The sequence below is a fragment of the Trachypithecus francoisi genome, unplaced genomic scaffold, assembly GCF_009764315.1.
Source record: "Trachypithecus francoisi isolate TF-2019V2 unplaced genomic scaffold, Tfra_2.0 Lachesis_group12, whole genome shotgun sequence".
In the NCBI taxonomy this organism is placed as follows: domain Eukaryota; kingdom Metazoa; phylum Chordata; class Mammalia; order Primates; family Cercopithecidae; genus Trachypithecus; species Trachypithecus francoisi.
The window spans coordinates 78831944-78853196 of NW_022681457.1; the positions used below are offsets into that span (position 1 = coordinate 78831944).

At 49.4% G+C, this 21253-nt stretch overlaps 1 protein-coding gene across 1 annotated transcript; it reads right to left on the minus strand.

Annotated features, from left to right (window-relative positions):
• Nucleotides 1–165: 165 nt before the first annotated feature.
• On the minus strand, nucleotides 166–20305 carry AKR1A1 (aldo-keto reductase family 1 member A1). The gene is given in 11 exon segments (XM_033226615.1): nucleotides 166–326; nucleotides 986–1072; nucleotides 1216–1288; nucleotides 1532–1731; nucleotides 2040–2218; nucleotides 2221–2234; nucleotides 3829–3980; nucleotides 4154–4273; nucleotides 9197–9286; nucleotides 20008–20064; nucleotides 20287–20305. Coding segments are annotated over 9 exon segments (975 nt in total). The 5' UTR covers nucleotides 9281–9286; nucleotides 20008–20064; nucleotides 20287–20305; the 3' UTR covers nucleotides 166–260.
• Nucleotides 20306–21253: the final 948 nt, after the last annotated feature.

Genomic DNA, 21253 nt, shown 5'->3' on the forward strand with positions numbered 1-21253 from the left:
GTGCCTAATGCAAGGATAAGGAATTACTCAGCCTCCTCACAGGTTCCTCCAGAACGATTATTTGGGCTTCAAGGGCAGGTCACATCCAGCAGCCCTAGGCCTGTCATCCCTGAGGGAAACAGCCTCCATCTCAGGCCTGACCAGGCAAATAAGACAAGCAAGCAATATGGGTGCTCCAATGGCTTTATTAACTCCCTCTTTCCACTGTGGCAGGACTTCATTAGCTGGAGAGGTGAAAGGGAGGCCAAGAAGCTGTAATCTCAGTACGGGTCATTAAAGGGGTACAGAGGATGCCCTGCATCCCTTGGGACTCTCTTCCCATCCACCTGGAAAGAGACACAGATAGATTACTCCATCAGCAGGAGTTGCCATTCCAAAGACTCCAGGTGTCTTCCCCAAATCTTCCTAAACAAAACTAATCTGTGTACAACATTACGTCAGATGGCAGTGGCCAGGATCCCCATCTCAGAGAACATCACAGTATCAACAGCATTCTAGCACCAAACCCACAGCCTGATATGTAGCTGCCCCTGCCCCTAAGAGGGTGCAGTCTCAACTGAGATCAAGAGGCCAGGAACCATTTATTTCCCTAAGTACAGCAGACTTCCCTCCCAACCCAACCCCTCGAGTGAGGTCAACAATGCCTTCTGGGCTCTCCTATATCATTTGCTGAGAATCTACTACATGTCAGGAACTGGGCTTATTTTACACATACGAAGCTGAGGCTTGGATAACTTTGATAACTTGCTCTAGGTTACAAGATATCAAGAAGCAGCACTGAGACTCACAGGTTATATGCCTTATCCCTGAGCCATACTACTTCCCTGAGCTCAATAAAGAGAAATGAGAGCACTATGTCCAGCATAGCAATCCCACCTACAACATTGTGTCCCTCTCACAACTAGCAAGCCTGAGGTCACACCTGGGCCAGAATCCCACCCCAAATCTCACATTCACCGAGTCTAGGGGGCTGATACATCCTCACCGTAAGCATAGGCACAATATATCGCCAATTTTTGTTCAGGGCATTTAGCTGCTTCATCTCTTCTGGGCTAAAGGTGAAGTCAAACACCTGAGGATAGAGAGTGGGGTTCAGGAACAACAGCTTTGTGAGCAGAAGCTGGGGTTCCACAACACTGCCTTTTTACCCAGGTAGAGTCAGGGCCAAGAAAATGTCCCAAAATGCTAAAGAAGATAGAACTCATTACCAGGTACCTTGATGTTCTGTAGGATTCGAGAAGGAGTGATACTTTTGGGGATGCAGATCACTTTCCGCTGGACCTGCCACCTAAGTTGGGGGATTAGATAGATGAGGAAAAGGAGTCAGTATACATAAGCATTATTTTGTTCTCCATGCAGCCTTCCCTAAGCTCCTAGAGCACCTGAGCCCTGCTGAAATGGGGAATATGCCTAGAGTGGCCTCCCTCCAGATCACAGGGCAAGATCCTCAGCCTCACTCAGACACTGAAACAAGAAATCCCTTAACCCTTGCCTCCCAACCCAGGGCCCTCTCCCTAAGACTGCCCCGTACCTGAGCAAGATCTGAGCTGCAGATCGGCCATACTTTTCAGCCAATGCCAGGACTACTGGTTCCTCCAGCAGGACAGGCTCATCAGGATCACGCCATGCACGATCAGAGGAGCCCAAAGGGCTATAAGCAGTTACCTCCAGGCCACGTGCTTGGCAGTGGGCAATTAGCTCGTTCTGAGCCAAGTATGGGTGGCATTCCACCTGAGCCAAAGAATAACCCATCACCATGAAGTGGTCACACCCAGCTTGCTCGGCCCATCCCAGATATGCATGTCTGGACCAACCCCATATTGCTGACTCCCCCACTCCCCTTCAGCCTGTTTTTCTCACCATTTCCCATCGGCAATTTCATTCTCTCCCACTGCTTCAATGCCCACCTTTAGGCAGAGGACTTCTGCACCAACACTCTGACAACTTGCTAGCCATCTCCCTTAAGCAGATCCATTGTTTGCTCACTCATGCTCTTGAGCACACAACCCCTAAACCACTCATCTGCTTGCTGTCCTTACCTGCAAGACAGCTGGACGCACGGAGGCCACACTGAGTATGTCATCGATCTGCCGACTGTTGAAGTTAGACAGGCCCAGCGCCCGCACCAGCCCCTTAGCCACCAGTGCCTCCAGAGCCTTCCAAGTCTCCTTATAGTGGGTGGAGTCGTAGCATATGGTCCCATCAGCATTCTTCGGAAGGGGTTGTCTCCCCGCCTGAGTAAGAGACAGCCCCACCAAGTGTGGACACAAATGCCAGGCTTCTGCCCTACCTGACCATCCAGCTACTCTGTGTCCCAAACTCCAATCCCAGAGAGGACAAAGGGCCAAAAATTTTTTTTTTTTTTTTTTTTTGAGACGGAGTCTCGCTCTGTCGCCCGGGCTGGAGTGCAGTGGCCGGATCTCAGCTCACTGCAAGCTCCGCCTCCCGGGTTCACGCCATTCTCCTGCCTCAGCCTCCGGAGTAGCTGGGACTACAGGCGCCCGCCACCTCGCCCGGCTAGCTTTTTGTATTTTTTTAGTAGAGACGGGGTTTCACCATGTTAGCCAGGATGGTCTCGATCTCCTGACCTCGTGATCCGCCCGCCTCGGCCTCCCAAAGTACTGGGATTACAGGCTTGAGCCTCCGCGCCCGGCCAGGGCCAAAAATTTTTAAAAAGCCATGCTTTTTCTTTTTTCTTTCTTTTTTTTTTTTTTTTGGGATGGAGTGTCGCTCTGTGGCCCAGGCTGGAGTGCAGTGGCCGGATCTCAGCTCACTGCAACCTCCGCCTCCTGGGTTCACGCCATTCTCCTGCCTCAGCCTCCTGAGTAGCTCGGACTACAGGCGCCCGCCACCTTGCCCTGCTAGTTTTTTGTATTTTTTAGTAGAGACGGGGTTTCACCGTGTTAGCCAGGATGGTCTCCATCTCCTGACCTCGTGATCCACCCGTTTCGGCCTCCCAAAGTGCTGGGATTACAGGCTTAAGCCACCGCGCCTGGCCCCCTTTTTTTTTTTTTTTTTTTTTGAGACGGAGTCTCACTTTGTCGCCCAGGCTGGAGGGCAGCAGCGCAATCTCGGCTCACTGCAAGCTCCGCCTCCCGGGTTCACGCCATTCTCCTGCCTCAGCCTCCTGAGTAGCTGGGACTACAAGCGCCTGCCACCACACCTGGCTAATTTTTTTGTATTTTTAGTAGAGACGGGGTTTCACCGTGTTAGCCAGGATACTCTCGATCTCCTGATCTCATGATCTGCCTGCCTCGGCCTCCCAAAGTGCTGGGATTAGAGGTGTGAGCCACCGTGCCCAGCCAAAAAAGTCATGCTTTTTCATCCTTCCAGATCGTAACTCAAGTGTTAAGTTTACATGGAATGCTTATGCCCCCTCCCCTTCCTAGACCTAGATATCTCCTCTCCCCTAGGAAGTCTTTCTTAACTCATCCTCAGGGAGTTATCCGCCCTTCTTCCAGCACAGGGCATGGCACTAATGGTGGGCTCTTCTCACATCTTTTGCTGAGACATACTTATTACTCTAACCCCAGAGGCTCAACAGAAAAGTCAGCACCTTTTCTGAATGAATAAAGGGAGCAGGAGGGTTACAGGTGCACACCCTAGGGTACATACCATGTGAGATTGCCTTCCTTTTTCTAGAGTTAAACTCCTGTAGCTACAGCTAAGCTGCTATAGCAGAAGAGGCTAAGATCCCAGGTCAAGCTCCTCAGCTTGCCATGCAAATGAGTGTTTGTATCCTGCTCTGCTGCTGTGACTTATAATAAGTTACTAACATCATCCTGCTAAACCCCCTGATTCCCCAGATGAGGCTCTGGCAAGGCTCACTCAAAGGCATAAGGCCAGTGCATCAGGTACAGGTCCAGATACTCCAGCTGGAGGTCAGCCAGAGTCTTCCGGAGGGCAGGCTCCACATCCTCGGGGTGGTGCTTGGTGTTCCACAGTTTGGATGTCACAAATAGCTCCTCCCGAGGCACTGCCTAGAGCAGGGGGAAGGGCCTACAGTGAGAAGAGCCACAAGCACCTGGTCTCACTCATGCTCAACTCTGGGAGAGGAATGGAAGGAAGCTGATGCCAGATTCCCTCCAGCTGGGCCCCAGCCCCAGCTTCTAAGTTCTCTCCCCCCACCTCTCTTTACAACCCCAGTCCTTACCTTGCCTGGTCCCACGTCCTCCTTCAGGGCCTCCCCAATCTCAGGCTCATTGCCGTAGATAGCAGCACAATCAATGTGGCGGTAGCCTACACTAAGGGCATACTTAACAGCTGCTTTTACCTGCCAGGTGAGAGAAGCAGAGGTTTTAGCTCTATTGATTTCAGCCTTCTACTGTCGCCACCCCAAGGTTAATGCTGGGGGAGGGGCGGTCAGAAATATAGCAGGCACATCTATGCAGTGGAGGTGAAAAGATGGAAGATGAACTGGGTGCGGTGGCTCACGCCTGTAATCCCAGCACTTTGGGAAGCTGAGGTGGGCAGATCACCTGAGGTCAGGAGTTCAAGACCAGCCTGGCCAGCTGGAGGTCAGCCTGGCCAACAAGGTGAAAACCCCATCTCTACTAAAAATACAAAATTAGCCGGGTGTGGTGGCAGGTGCCTGTAATCCTAGCTACTCAGGAGGCTGAGGCAGGAGAATCACTTGAACCCGGGAGGCAGAGGTTGCAGTGAGCTGAGAGTGTGCCACTGCACTTCAGCCTTGGCAGCAAGAGCGAAACTCCGTCGCAAAAAAAAAAAAGATGGAAGATAGTTTCAGTCTAAGGGACCAGAAGCCTCTTCAGAGGCTCCAAACCCTTTGCTCTGCTCCCACCCCAACCAGTCTCTAAGATGCCTTCCTACCCAAGCCATCTCAGCAAGGTCTAGCAAAAACTAACAATATTTTCCCGGCATCTACCATAAAGAGGGCTTTAGTAAATATTTTTTCAGGCTGAGCATGGTGGCTCATGCCTGTAATCCTAGGACTTTGGGAGGCAGACATGGGAGGATTGCTTGAGGGCAGGAGTTTGAGACCAGCCTCGTCAACATAGCAAGAACCCCCACCACTTAAAAAAAAAAAAAAAAAAAAAAAAAAGGCCGGGCGCGGTGGCTCAAGCCTGTAATCCCAGCACTTTGGGAGGCCGAGACGGGCGGATCACAAGGTCAGGAGATCGAGACCATCCTGGCTAACACGGTGAAACCCCGTCTCTACTAAAAGATACAAAAAACTAGCCGGGCGAGGTGGCGGGCGCCTGTAGTCCCAGCTACACGGGAGACTGAGGCAGGAGAATGGCGTAAACCCAGGAGGCGGAGCTTGCAGTGAGCTGAGATCCGGCCACTGCACTCCAGCCTGGGAGACAGAGCCAGACTCCGTCTCAAAAAAAAAAAAAAATTAAGGCCAGGCGTGGTGGCTCAGTTTGGGAAGCCGAGGCAGATGGATCACCTGAGGTCAGGGGTTCGAGACCAGCCTGGCCAACATGGTGAAACTCCGTCTCTACTAAAAATACAAAAATTAGCTGTGCATGATGGCACATGCCTGTAGTCCCAGCTACTCAAGAGGCTGAAATAGGAGAATCGCTTGAACCCAGGAGGAGGAGGCTGCAGTGAGCTGAGATCATGCCACTGCACTCCATCCTGGGTGAGACAGAGACTCCATCGCAAAAAAACACACACAAAAAAAAACAAAAAATTAAAAACAATTTTTTTTTTTTTTTTTTTAAATAAAGGCCAGGCACAGTGGCTCACACCTATAATCTCAGCACTTTGGGAGGCCGAGGCGGGCGGATCACCTGAGGTCGGGAGTTTGAGATCAGCCTGACCAACATGGAGAAACCCCGTCTCTACTAAAAATACAAGATTAGCAGGGCATGGTGGTACGTGCCTATAATCCCAGGTACTTGGGAGGCTGAGGCAGGAGAATCGCTTGAACCCGGGAAGTGGAGGTTGCAGTGAGCCAAGATCATGCCATTGTACTCCAGCCTGGGCAACAAGAGTGAAACTCCGTCTCAAAAAAAAAAAAAAATTGGCTGGGCGCAGTGGCTCACGCCTGTAATCCCAGCACTTTGGGAGGCCGAGGCGGGCAGATCACAGGGTCAGGAGATCGAGATCATCCTGGCTAACATGGTGAAACCCTGTCTCTACCAAAAATACAAAAAATTAGCCAGGCATTGTGGCGGGCACCTGTAGTCCCAGCTACTCAGGAGGCTGAGGCAGGAGAAGGGCGTGAACCAGGAGGCAGAGCTTGCAGTGAGGCAAGATCGCACCACTGCACTCCAGCCTGGGTGACAGAGCAAGACTCCATCTCAAAAATAAATTAAATAAATAAATAACATTTAAAAAATTTAAAAAACAAATAATAAAAAAATTTTTTTCAATCAGAAGACAGATGGATAAATAGACAGAAAAAAAAAGTATAGACCATAGAAACAAGTTCCAGGTTCTAAGGAGCTAGTTAGAGAAACATAAGAAAAAATTCCTAGGCCAACAACATACAGGAAGTCATGCAGACAGACTCTGGGAGCTTTGAGAGCACATGCCAGCAAAAGAGGTTAGAAGGGGGAAAAGATTAAGGAAGGCAGATAAGTGGGCTGAAAGCTGGACCCAGAACCCCCTAATGAGAGAGAAGAAAACAGGCATCAGGTAGAAGGATGGGTTAGTTAATTTTGCTAAAATCCAGACTGGAAACATGGCATCAGCAGCAGAACCAAGGGTACCCAGCCCTAGACACAAAGCACCCAAAGCTCTTGTTGTGGGTGCCCGGCATAGTATTCAAGATCCCCACCTGGGTGCAGACGTACTTCCCTTAACATCTGACCCCTGCTGTTCCAGGCCCCGACTTGACCTTGGCTGTGGCCCCCACCCCCTGCCTTGACCTAGCTCATGGACTTGTCCGAGGCTGTGACAACTGCCTGACTGAAGTACAGGGACCCTGGCTCCAGGCTCCTAAGCAGCTATAGGAAAGAAAGCAAAAGGGAAAAAAGACACAGCTCATCCAAGCACACACCACAAATACCAGTTTAAGTTCCAGATAGAAGAATCTGTTCTCTCTGCTGGGACTTCTCTCAAACGTAATCCCCAAACTTGTCTTCACTCTGACTCCAGATTCCCAGGGAAGAAGGAAGAAGCGCTGGGGAAATGCCCCATTCCAGGCAGGAGCCAAATCTCATGGCTATGTCCACCCTAAGAGAGCAGGTCTACATTCCCAGACTCCCCTCAGCTGGGAGGGTCCACACCAGGGGTCAATTATCAACTTTAACAGTCCTTGAGTTAAGAACTACATTTACATTTTTAAGTGGTTATGTATTTATTTTATTATTATTTTTCTTGGGACGGAGTTTTGCTCTTGTTACCCAGGCTGGAGTGCAATGGCACGATCTCGGCTCACTGCAACCTCCGCCTCCCGGATTCAAGCGATTCTCTTGCCTCAGACTCCTGAGTAGCTGGGATTACAGGCATGCACCACCACGCCTGGCTAATTTTGTATTTTTAGTAGACGGGGTTTCTCTGTGTTGGTCAGGCTGGTCTCAAACTCCCGACCTCAGGTGATCTGCCCGCGTCAGCCTTCCAAAGTGCTGGGATTACAGGCGTGAGCCACTGCAACCAGCTTAAGTGGTTACTTATTAAAAGGTCACATGAGTATATAATCACCTCCATCTGTAACTTGTCCAATATAATCGAATTGTTTTTTAATTTTCTTTTCCTTTATTTTTGTTCCCCTAGACGGAGTCTTGCTCTGTTGCCTAGGCTGGAGTGCAGTGGCATAATTGTGGCTCACTGCAAACTCTGCCTCCCAGGTTCAAGCAATTCTCCTGCCTCAGCTTCCCAAGTAGCTGGGATTACAGGGGTGTGCCACCATGCCTGGCTAATTTTTGTATTTTTAGTAGAGACAGGGTTTCACCATGTTTGCCAAGCTGGCCTCGAACTCCTGACCTTGTGATCTACCTGCCTTGGCCTCACAAAGTGCTGGGATTACAGGTGTGAGCCACAGTGTCCAGCCTACTTTTTTTTTTTTTTTTTAAGATGGCCTCACTCTGTCCATGCTGGAGTGCAGTGGTGTGGTCATAGGTCACTGCAGCCTCGGCTTCCAGGGCTCCAGCAATCCCCCTAACTCAGCCTCTTGAGTAGTTGGGACCACAGGCACATTCTAATTTTTTAAATTTTTTGTAGAAATGGGGTCTCACTGTATTGCCCAGTCTGGTCTCAAATTCCTGGGCTCAAGCACTCTTCCTGCCTCGGCCTCCCCAAGTGCTGGGATTATAGGTATGAGTCACCACACTTGGCCCCATCTTGTTCTTTAAAAAAAAGTTTGTGACTGGGCGAGGTGGCTCACACCTGTAATCCCAGCACTTTGGGAGGCCAAGGCAGGTGGATCACCTGAGGTCAGGAGTTCAAGAGCAGCCTTGACAATATGGTAAAACCCTGTCTCTACTAAAAATAAAAAAATTAACCAGGTGTGGTGGCTCATGCCTATAGTCCCAGTTACTTAGGAGGTTGAGGCACGAGAATCACTTGAACCCATGAGGCGGAGGTTGCAGTGAGCCAAGATCACGCCACTGTACTCCAGCCTGGGGAACAGAGTGAGACTCAGCCTCAGAAAAAAAAAGTTTGCTGGACCTGTATGTTAGTGTGTGCCTGTGGTCCCAGCTACTCAGGAGGCTGAGGTGCGAGGGTCACTTTTGGGCCCAGGAGGTCAAGGCTACCATGAGTCAAGATCGTGCCACTGCACTCCAGCCTGGGCAACACAGCAAGACCCTGTCTCAAGTTAAAAAAAAAAAAAAGCTTGCTGACCTTTGGTCTATACAATCCACCTAGTTATTCTTCAAACCTTGACACCTTCTATGTGCCTAATTCTGGACTGAGCAGTAGGGAGAGGCTAAGCCCTCAAAGAACCCAGTGTGGGAGAGGAGACATGATCACAGCACAGGGTGATAACTGCCATATTAGGGGTCATAGCACAGGGATGGGCACAGAGGGGCCGCATGTCTGCCACAGCATTCAGTGCAGATCCAGTTAGAGAAAGATGTCCTTCCTATGCCCCCAGCGCTGCTGGGTCCCTCAGCCCACTCTCTGAGTCAGCTGGGGAAGCCCAGCGTATATAACTGGTCTCTTCTCTCATCTCTTCCCACTGCTCTCCAGGCTCATCCCCACTGGAAGGGGAGTATGGGGATGGGGCTGCTAGGAAAATGCAGGCAGACTCAACAAGTTTTTCTTTTCTTCCCCCATCCCTCACCTGACCAGGCTCACTCTTCCAGGTACCCAGACCAATCAGAGGCATCTTCTGCCCAGTGTGCAGGAGAACACAGGAAGCCGCCATTGCCCGCTGAAACACAGATGGGAAGAGAATGGTGTTGGGGTTAGTGCTGTTGTTCAGGTCTCAGATATCCACTGTCAAGAATACTGCAAAGCGGCTGGGCACAGTGGCTCATGCCTGTAATCCCAGCACATTGGGAGGTCGAGGCGGGCAGATCACCTGAGGTCAAGAGTTCAAGGCTCGGCCGGGCGCGGTGGCTCAAGCCTGTAATCCCAGCACTTTGGGAGGCCGAGGCGGGCGGATCACGAGGTCAGGAGATCGAGACCATCCTGGCTAACATGGTGAAACCCCGTCTCTACTAAAAAATACAAAAAACTAGCCGGGCGAGGTGGCGGCGCCTGTAGTCCCAGCTACTCGGGAGGCTGAGGCAGGAGAATGGCGGGAACCCGGGAGGCGGAGCTTGCAGTGAGCTGAGATCCGGCCATTGCACTCCAGCCCGGGCGACAGAGCAAGACTCCGTCTCAAAAAAAAAAAAAAAAAGAGTTCAAGGCTGGGCGCAGTGGCTCACGCCTGTAATCCCAGCACTTTGGGAGGCTGAAGCGGGTGGATCATGAGGTCAGGAGATCAAGACCATCCTGGCTAACATGGCGAAACCCTGTCTCTACTACAAATACAAAAAAATCAGCTGGGTGTGGTGGCAGGCACATGTAGTCCCAGCTACTCTGGAGGCTGAGGCAGGAGAATGGTGTGAACCTGGGAGGCGGAGCTTGCAGTGAGCCGAGATCAGGCCACTGCACTTTAGCCTGGGCGACAGAGCAAGACTCCGTCTCAAAAAAAAAAAAAAAAAGCCGGGCGCGGTGGCTCAAGCCTGTAATCCCAGCACTTTGGGAGGCCGAGACGGGCAGATCACGAGGTCAGGAGATCAAGACCATCCTGGCTAACACAGTGAAACCCCGTCTCTACTAAAAAATACAAAAAACTAGCTGGGCGAGGTGGCGGGCGCCTGTAGTCCCAGCTACTCGGGAGGCTGAGGCAGGAGAATGGCGTGAACCCGGGAGGTGGAGCTTGCAGTGAGCTGAGATCTGGCCACTGCACTCCAGCCTGGGCAACAGAGCGAGACTCCGTCTCAAAAAAAAAAAAAAAGAGTCCAAGACCAGTTGGGCCAACATGGTGAAACCCCATCTCTACTAAAAATACAAAAATTATCTGGGCATGGTGGCACACACCTGCAGTCCCAGCTACTCGCAGGGCTGAGGCACAAGAATCACTTGAACCTGGGAGGGGGAGGTTGCAGTGAGCAGAGATCATGCCACTGCACTCTATAAAGCATGGGCCAGGAAGGGGTGGGGAAGAGGGGACAGAGGTGGAGGACAAACACATGGTTATGTATGTGCCTGTGAGCAAAGGCGGTGGAGACAGGGTGCCCAAAACCAACCATGGCCAGTAGCTCCTGAAGAAATACTAACCAGACCACCAGCTTGGATGCCCTTTTCTGTGGCAGGCTAAAGATCTCTATTAAAGAACTGCACTATCTTAAAACAAAAGCAGGGTGGCCACACAGAAGCACCCAGTCTTGACTAAATAAGGTCTCAAGCCAGTGTAAGGCAGGCAAAGGCCATTATGAGAGAAAGAGACCAGGTAACTGAATAGGCCCAGGAAGGGACCACTTCTCTGACAATGAAATGAACGTTCCCAGGAGGTTGTCAGAACTACAGATTCTCGGCCAGGCACGGCAGCTCACACCTGTAATCCCAGCACTTTGGGAGGCCGAGGCGGGTGGATCATGAGGTCAGGAGATGGAGACCATCCTGGCTAACTCAGTGAAAGCCCGTCTCTACTAAAAATAAAAAAAATCAGCCCGGCGTGGTGACGGGCGCCTGTAGTCCCAGCTACTCGGGAGGCTGAGGCAGGAGAATCACTTGAACACAGGAGGCGGAGGTTGCAGTGAGCTAAGATCACGCCACTGCACTCCAGCCTGGGCAATAGAGTGAGACTTTATCTCAGAAAAAAAAAAAAGAACTACAGAGATTCTATTCTCTAAGTACCTTTCACAGAGGTCTGGTCAGTCATGCTGGTAGGCCTGAGTGGGCTCCTACAAGGGAGGTAAAGGGAGTCCTAAAAAAGGAACTCTTTTTTAGACTCAGGGTCTGGTTCTGTCTCCTAGGTTGGAGAATGGTGGTATGATCATGGTTCACTGCAGCCTTGAACTCCTAAGCTCAAGTGATATTCCTGCCTCAGCCTTCCAAATAGCTGGGACTACAGGCCTGTGCCAGCACACCTGGATGTTTTTAAACTTTTTTAGAGATGGGGTTTGGCTAGGTTGCCCAGGGTGGTCTTGAACTTCTGGCCTCAAGCTATCCACCCGCTTCAGCACCCTGAGTTGCCAGGATTACAGGTATGAGCCACCATATTCAGATCTTTAATTTTTTAGTTGAGAAAATAGGCTCAAAGAAGTGAAGTTAGACTGGGTGCTGTGGCTCACGCCTGTAATACGAGCACATAAGGAGGCCAAGGCAGGCAGATCACTTGAGGTCAGAAGTTAGAGACCAGCCTGGCCAACATGGTGAAACCCCATTTCTACCAAAAAATACAAAAATTATCTAGGTGTGGTGGCATACGCCTGTAGTCCCAGCTACTCTGGAGGCTGAGGCAGGAGAATCGTTTGAACCTGGGAGACGGAGGTTGTAGTGAGCCAAGACTGCGCTACTGCACTCCAGCTTGGATGACAGCCAGATTCCGTCTCAAAAAAAATTTTAAAAAGTGGAGTTATTTGCTCCAAATCAACAGCTAAGAAGTGGTAAAACCGGCTGGGCCACAGTGGCTGATGCCTGCAATCCCAGCACTTTAGGAGGCCGAGGTAGGTGAATCACGAGATCAGGAGATCGAGACCAGCCTGGCCAATGTGGTGAAACCCCGTCTCTACTAAAAATACAAAAATTAGCTGGGTGTGGTGGCAGGCGCCTATAATCCCAGCTACTCGGGAGCCTGAAGCAGGAGAATCACTTGAATCCGGGAGGCGGAGTTTGCAGTGAGCTGAGATCGCGCCACTGCACTCCAGCCTGGGCAACAGAGGGAGACTCCATCTCAAAAAAAAAAAAAAAAAAGAAGTGGCAAAACCAAGGATCTAAGAAGGAGCTAATGGAAAAAAGGCAAATAAACACAGACCTATAAAAAGATACTCATGGTAGATACATGTATGATGTGCTACAGAAAAGGGAAAGGACAAAGAAATATTGACACTGATTTATAAGAATTCCCAAGAGTCAAGGGGAAGAACTCCTACCAGGAAGGGGAAACTATACACATGACTTCAGTGCAGCAGAAAAATAACTAATTACAGATACAAGTAAATTTCCAACCAAAGATAACTGGAGCCTCCCCCTCTGGAAAGCTATGAAAATAAGAAGTCACAAAATGGCCCAACAATACTCATTTTATCAGTAAATTGAATGTTCCAACTCTTGTGCAAAACCCAAGAGAAAAACATATTTAAATATTTAAACTGCCTTCCTTCAGTTTATGGTCTTGTAATGGGAACAGGTGATATCAGTACACTGTGATAAGAGCATTGATCAAATTCTGCACAAGAGCTGCACAAGGGTGGCAAGAAAAGAGTAACCTTGCTAGGATGGCTTCTTGGAGGCCATCTCTTCCTGAGTCAAGTCCTAAAGAATAACTGAACAGGAGTTAGCCAAGTGAAAGAAAAGGAGAGAGAACGTTCACACCAAGAGCCAATGAGGTAGATATTACCTTTTCCCTTGATCTCATCGGTACCATGAATATCACTCTTGGGATTGACTTAATTGCTAACAATATCTTTACAAATATAATCTTAGTTTCCAGGTTCTAAAAGGATGTAGGATAGAGCAAGTAATAAGAAGCTGTGGCTGGGAGTGGTGGCTCACGCCTGTAATCCCAGCACTCTGGGAGGCCGAGGCAGACAGATCACCTGAGCTCAGGAGTTCGAGACCAGCCTGACCAACATGGTGAAACCCCGTCTCTATTAAAAATACAAAAATTAGCCGGGTGTGATGGCATGTGCCTGTAGTCCCAGCTACTCAGGAGGCTGAGACAGGAGAAATCGCTTGAACTCGGGAGGTGCAGGTTGCAGTGAGCTGAGATCGTGCCACTGTACTCCAGCTTGGGCAACAGAGCAAGACTCCATCTCAAAAAAAAAAAATTAGCTGTGCATGGTGGCGCATGCCTGTAATCTCAGCTACTTGGGAGGCCGAGACATGAGAATTGCCTGAACCCAGGAGGCCGAGGTTGCAGTGAGCCGATATAGCGCCACTGCACTCCAGTCTGGGCAACAGAGTGAGATCCTGTCTCAAATAATAATAATAATAATAACAATAAGACAAGTTGAGGCCAAGTACAGTGGCTCACGTCTGTAATCCCAGCACTTTGGGAGGCCAATGCAGGCAGATCACTTGAGGTCAGGGGTTCGAGACCAACATGGCCAACATGGCAAAACCCCCCTCTCTACTAAAAACACAAAAATTAGCTGGGCATGGTGGTGCGTGTCTGTAATCCCAGCTACTCGAGCAACTGAGGCAGGAGAATCATTTGAACCTAGGAGGCAGAGGTTGCAGTGAACTGAGATCATGCCACTGCACTCCAGCCTGGGCCACAGAGTGAGACTCCATCTCAAAAAAAAAAAGAAAAAAAAAAGACAAGTTGTGAGTAAAGCTAATACACCAACACTGTCTTTCCTAATATTTCTGACCCAGGAAGAATTTTATATCTAGTTTAAGTTGATTTTGGAAACCACTCTTTTCTGCTAAAACAAAATCGAAACTGTTCAATCTGAGCATCAGACCACAAACTACCAGGGCAATGCTCTTTACAATCAAACTTTTCAAGGACACAAGTTTCTAAGGGATCAAGTAAGCAAGTCTGGACCTGACAAGAGGAACCTGGCGGCCTGCTGCCACCGGGGTCTAAGGTAGGTTTCCTGGCCCAATGACCTGTTGGCCTCTTGCAGATTACCCAACACACGAGAAGGCTCTGAAATTACAACTGGGGTGAAAGCTTGAACAACACCCTGGCTTAAGGGGAAAATAAAGAAGAAACTTGAATCTTGCTTCTCCTTTTCTTTTGCTGGTGAAACTGAACACCAAAAGGGCTGAGGCTTGGGGGACAGGGATGAAAGAGGTAGGAGATATGCAAAGAACAAGAGCTCCCTAGGGAAGAATGAAGGTGCCACATAGATGTTTTTCTCTAAGACAGAAAATCATCCTCAGTCAGCTACTGACTTCCTCATCTTCTGCTTGATACAACTGCTTTCCAGCCTAGCAGTGCATTAACAGATTCCAAACTCCAAGCTTGTCAGGAACTGCCTATCTGGACCTTTGGCAGCATTCAGAAACCCTCATGTTATCTTTTTTATTATTATTAATTTTTTGAGACAGAGTTTCACTCTTGTCGCCCAGGCTGGAGTGCAATGGCACGATGTTGGCTCACTGCAACCTCCACCTCCTGGGTTCAAGCGATTCTCCTGCCTTAGCCTCTTGAGTAGCTGGGATTACACGGGTGTGCTACTACACCCAGCTAATTTTTGTATTATTAGTAGAGACAGGGTTTCACCATATTGGCCAGGCTGGTCTTGAACTCCTGATCTCAGGTGATCCACCAGCCTCAGCTTTTCAAACTGCTGGGATTACAGGTGTGAGCCACTGTGCCCAGCCCATCTTTTATTTTATTTATTTATTTTGTTTGAGATAGAGTTTCATTCTTGTTGCCCAGGCTGGAGGGCAATGACGCAATCTTGGCTCACCACAACCTCGGCTCACCACAACCTCCACCTCCCAGGTTCAAGCAATTCTCCTGCCTCAGCCTCCCGAGTAGCTGGGACTACAGGTGCCCGCCACCACGCTTGGCTAATTTTTGTATTTTCAGTAGAGTCGGGGTTTCACTATATTGGCCAGGCTGGTCTCAAACTCCTGACCTTGTAATCCACCTGCCTTGGCCTCCCAAAGTGCTGAGATTGCAGGTGTGAGCCACTGCACCCGGCTAGCTTTTTTTTTTAACTTTAAGACGGAGTCTTGCTCTGTCACCCAGGCTGGAGTACAGTGGCATGATCTTGGCTCACTGCAACCTCTACTTCCCAGGTTCAAGTGATTCTCTTGCCTCAGACTCCAGAGTAGCTGGGATTACAGGCGCCCACCACCACACCCAGCTACGTTTTTGTATTTTTAGTAGAGACAGGGTTTCACCATGTTGGGTAAGCTGGTCTCAAACTCCTGACCTCAAGCAATCCACCCACCTCGGCCCAACATACTGGGATTACAGGCATGACCCGCCGTGCCCAGCCAGAAACCCTCATGTTATCTTGAAGTATGAAAGGGAGATGTGTGGGTTGAGTGGGGAGGAGGGTATTATCAGGACTCAGGTTTTATTATTTCCAATTCAGTGCTTAGGTTCCTTCCCTCTGTTGAATTCTTTCTTTCTCAAAGGGCTCTACAGTTGCTGCTTGGAGGCAGGAAACTAGAAGACGCAGGAAAAAAAGGAAACAATATCTACATGAGTGTTTCCTGGCTGCATGGGCCTTTCCTCTGCCTCCCACAAATGCTGGTGTGGGAGTAGTTGGTGAGGAGAGTATTTTCTCCTGTACTTTGCTTTTTGAGACAGGGTCTCACTCTGTTGCCCAGGCTGGAGTGCAGTGGCCCATTCATGACTCACTGCAGCCTCGAACTCCTGGACTGGAGCAATCCCAAGTAGCTGGGACTACAGGCACATGTCACCACACCCAGCTTATTTATTTACTTATTTATTAAGACAGAGTCTCGCTCTAATGTCCAGGCTGGAGGGCAGTGGTGTGATCTCAGCTCACTGCAACCTCCACTTCCCAGGCTCAAGCTATCTTCTCCATTCAGCCTCCCAGGTAGCTGGGACTAGAAGCATGGGCCACCGTGTCCAGCTTATTTTTTGTATTTTTCGTAGAGACAGGGTTTCTCCTCGTTGCCCAGGCTGGTCTCAAACTCCTGACCTCAAGCAATCCACCCACCTCGGCCCAACATACTGGGATTACAGGCATGACCCGCCGTGCCCAGCCAGAAACCCTCATGTTATCTTGAAGTATGAAAGGGAGATGTGTGGGTTGAGTGGGGAGGAGGGTATTATCAGGACTCAGGTTTTATTATTTCCAATTCAGTGCTTAGGTTCCTTCCCTCTGTTGAATTCTTTCTTTCTCAAAGGGCTCTACAGTTGCTGCTTGGAGGCAGGAAACTAGAAGACGCAGGAAAAAAAGGAAACAATATCTACATGAGTGTTTCCTGGCTGCATGGGCCTTTCCTCTGCCTCCCACAAATGCTGGTGTGGGAGTAGTTGGTGAGGAGAGTATTTTCTCCTGTACTTTGCTTTTTGAGACAGGGTCTCACTCTGTTGCCCAGGCTGGAGTGCAGTGGCCCATTCATGACTCACTGCAGCCTCGAACTCCTGGACTGGAGCAATCCCAAGTAGCTGGGACTACAGGCACATGTCACCACACCCAGCTTATTTATTTACTTATTTATTAAGACAGAGTCTCGCTCTAATGTCCAGGCTGGAGGGCAGTGGTGTGATCTCAGCTCACTGCAACCTCCACTTCCCAGGCTCAAGCTATCTTCTCCATTCAGCCTCCCAGGTAGCTGGGACTAGAAGCATGGGCCACCGTGTCCAGCTTATTTTTTGTATTTTTCGTAGAGACAGGGTTTCTCCTCGTTGCCCAGGCTGGTCTCAAACTCCTGGGCTCAAGTGATCCTTCTGCCTCAGGCTCCCAAAGTGCCGGGATTATAAGTGTGAGTTACCATGCCTGGCCTTATTTTTCTTTTGTAGAGATAGGGTCTCACTATGCTGCCCTCTCAAACTTCTGGCCTCAAGTGACCCTCCCACCTTGACCTCCTAAAGTGCTGGGATTGCAGGTGTGGCTTTCTCCTATACTTTTTTTTTTTTTTTTTTTTTTTTGAGACGAAGTCTTGCTCTGTCACCCAGGCTGGAGTGCAGTGATGCGACCTCGGCTCATTGCAAGCTCCACCTCTCAGGTTCATGCCATTCTCCTGCCTCAGCCTCCTGAGTAGCTGGGACTACAGGCGCCCGCCACCACGTCCAGCTAATGTTTTAGTATTTTTTAGTAGAGATAGTGTTTCACTATGTTAGCCAGGATGGTCTTGATCTCCTGACCTCGTGATCTGCCCGCGTCGGCCTCCCAAAGTGTTGGGATTACAGGCGTGAGCTACCGCGCCTGGCCTCTTCTATACTTCTAAAAAAGTCAGCTTGGAAAATCACCTTACATATGTAATGTTGGCCAGATTTTGTCAGTTTAGCTGGGTTTTAAATCTTGTTAATACTTATAGATACAGAAAAAGAGAATGCTCTAATATGTAACCTAAGACCTAAGACTGCAATAATACTTCCTGTACTTCTTGATGTGAAAAGAATTTTAAAATATATATTCCTAAATCTTTCTCTAGTTCATCTGTATCTACCTCCACTGTCACTGCCCCATCTCTGACCACCATTACTCTTTTTTTTTTTTTTTTTTTGAGACAGAGTCTTGCTCTGTCACCAGGCTGGAGTACAGTGGTGTGATCTCAGCTCACTACAATCTTCGCCTCCCAGGTTCAACTGATTCTCCTGCCTCAGCCTCCCCAGTAGTTGGGACTACAGGCGCATGCCACCACGCCTAGGTAATTTTTGTATCTTTAGTACAGACGGGGTTTCACCATGTTGGCCAGGATGGTCTCTATCTCTTGACCTTGTGATCTGCCCGCCTCAGCCTCCCAAAGTGCTGGTATAACAGGCATGAGCCACCACGCCCAGCCTCTTTAAATTTTTTTTTGAGACAGAGTCTCACTCTGTTGCCCAGGCTGGAGTACAGTGGCATGATCTTGCCTCACTGCAACCTCAGCCTCCCGGGTTCAAGTGATTCTCCTCCCTCAGCCTCCTGAGTAGCTGTGATTACAGGTGTGTGCTACCACACCCAGCTACTTTATGTATTTTTAGTAGAGACAGGGTTTTGCCATGTTGGCCAGGCTGGTCTCGAACTCCTAACCTCAGGTGATCCTCCTGCCTCGGCCTCCCAAAGTGCTGGGGTACGTGAGCCACTGTGCCCAGCTGACCATCACTCTTTACTTAAACCACAGATCTCGGCTTCCAGTGTGATCCCTCTTCCCACAGTCCATCACCAGATCCAACCATGTGACTCCCAGTCTCAAACCCTTCCAGCAGTTCTCCCCCATATTCAGGATAAAGTCCAGGCTACTCAAAACCTGGCTCCTATCTTCCTCATTTCACCACCTCCTCATGTCAGACTATTCCAGACTTCGAACACTCAACAGGGTCACACTACTTACCTGACTCTAGGTGTCTGCACACATTCCTTCCCCAAACCCTACCTTTGCCTGGCTAACTGCTGCTCATCCTTCAGCTAGCACTTTACATTTCTGGCTCCTTTCCAGGTACAGTGGCTCATACACGTAATCTCAGCACCTGGGCAGGCTGAGGCGGGAAGATCACTTGAAACCTGGGCAACAAAGGGAGACACTGTCTCTACAAAAATTTGGTTTTTTCTTTCTGAGTGTGCTTGCTAGGGAGAAATTTTTTTTCTTTTTTTTAAAGATTAACTGGGCACAGGGGCATGCACTTTATAGTCCAAAGGCTGAGGTGGCAGGATCACTTGAGCCCACAAGTTTGAGGCTGCACTGAGCAAGGATTTCACCACTACACTCCAGCTTGGGCAACAGAGCGAGAGACCCCCATCCATCTCTAAAAAGAAAATAAATAACTAAATGGATGGCTACTTCCATGTACTGATAGCATGTGCACATCACTACATTTTTCTTTCTGTTTATATATAGATTTCCCCCACAAACCTGGCTACTGCTTGAGGTCTGAGCCTGTCATCTGCCTGAACCCCTCACTCCTTGAGTACCTGTCCCATACATACATACATACAATGTACACGCTACACACACACCACACACACACCACACACACACACACACACACACACACACACACACACGGCTTATGGGGGAGAGATCTTGACAGGTTGAGTTTGGCCAGCTGGAAGGATATTTGAGGAAGTCGCTGCCTCTGTCACCGTCTTCCTTTACTTCTTGGAAAACCTGGAAAGAATCCTCTTGAAGAATATCAAAGCACTTTACTATACTCGGCAAAAAATCCCAGTGGACCAGATAGAATCATACTGAGATTGCTCCTGTATCAAAGATAAGGAAACAGATTTTGGAAAAGTAACAGGCCTGCAGCCCTGAATATGAACGATCTGAAGCGGAAGAGTTAATTAACAGTAGCCTCATCCAGTGAAGGTTCAGATCTGTGTCTCACTTTAACAGAGTTCTGGGGCAACAGAATAACATGTTGGACTTTCCCAGACTCGAGGCAGGCGTCTAAGTAAGAGAATTATCCCCACTTCCCTCCACTTCGAGAACCATCCCTGCACCTGCGTAAGAAAGCCCGAGCAGCTGGAAAAAGCACGTAGGTGAGCAAACAAAAAGATGGCAATTAAAACTTACAGATCACCTAGTATGCGCTGTGCGCCTTCAAAGCTTTATCTCAGTTCTTGCTACAGTTCTAATGTAGGACCACATTTTATTGCTGAGGAAACTTAAGTTCAGAGAAACTGGGAAATTAGCAAGATCATACAGAGAAAAGAAGAGCTCAAATCCGAAACCATGTCTCGTCCCCTCCAGTGCCCTGCGCTCTTCGCTCAACCCGAGGGGCTGACATTCAGTAGTAAAGGATTGAGGCCATCTTCTCTGGGAGAAAGGCCAGCAGCAAGAGAAACTCACCTTGGCACAAGCACAGAGCGCGAACACAGTAGTGTGGCCTGGGCTCAGTTCTGCACCCTGCCAAAGATCCAACGGTCCTTAGCTTAAGTCTGGCGGTGAGGAGGAAGCTCCACCCGGAGGGAGGGGCAGGGGCCGGGCATAAAGGATCACGCGCAGGGTGGACCTCCTTCCCCGCCTACCAAGGAAGGACCTGAAGGGGATGGAAACCAGAGCTGGGAGGTAGTACCGTCTCCACCTCTGGATCCTCGAGGTCGACCTGGCCGGAACTTGGTCACTTACTCCGCAGCGCGAGTTTGGAGAAGTCCTAGGCACAATGAGGCAGGTGGCGCTGGCCACGTGGGCGGTCCAGGGGGCTGGGCCAGCCGCGCCTCTTACTGGCCCACATTGCACCGCGCGCCTGGGCGCCGCCGCTGGCGCTTTTCCGGGGGAAGTAAGGTCCCAGATGCTACGTTGCAGGTTCTTCTGGTGTCGGGCCTCCGGATTCACAATGCCATCCTTGGCTCCATACTCTTCCTAAAGTCAGGTTGGCTGGATACCCAAAGTTTACCTAAGTTGGCCGCGTTACATTTAGTTCAAGCAAACTGAGGTCCAGAGAGCAGCTGCAACACCGAGGTTGACCAGAATACTGAAGACCTCAGGTCTGCAGATCCAGGCGCTGGAAAGTGCCTGGTCCCTTTGTCTGGACCATGGACCCGTGCAGCATGTTATGTGCCAGGCACTGTGCGTAACACTTAATGAACATGGTTTTACTGAATCTTCAAGATAATCCTCGAAAAGGAATATTCTTTTTTTTTTTTTTTTTTTTTTTTTGAGACGGAGTCTCGCTGTGTCGACCAGGCTGGAGTGCAGTGGCGCGATCTCGGCTCATTGCAACCTCCGCCTCCCTGGTTCAAGCAATTCTGTGCCTCAGCCTCCCAAGTAGCTGGGATTACAGGCGCCCAATACCATGCCTGGCTAATTTTTTTGTATTTTTTAGTAGAGACAGGGTTTCACCATCTTGGTTAGGCTGGTCTTGAACTCCTGACCTCGTGATCCACCCGCCCTGGCCTCCCAAAGTGCTGGGATTACAGGAGTGAGCCACCGCGCCTGGCCGAAAAGGAATATTCTTTTATTTCGTACAAGCCTTTTAAAAAGTCGTAGTATAGCATACATACAGAAAATACACCAATCTTTTTTTTTTTTCTTTTTCTTTTTTTTTCCTGTTCTACGTCCAGGAAGAAAGAAAATGTACACATCTTAAATGTAT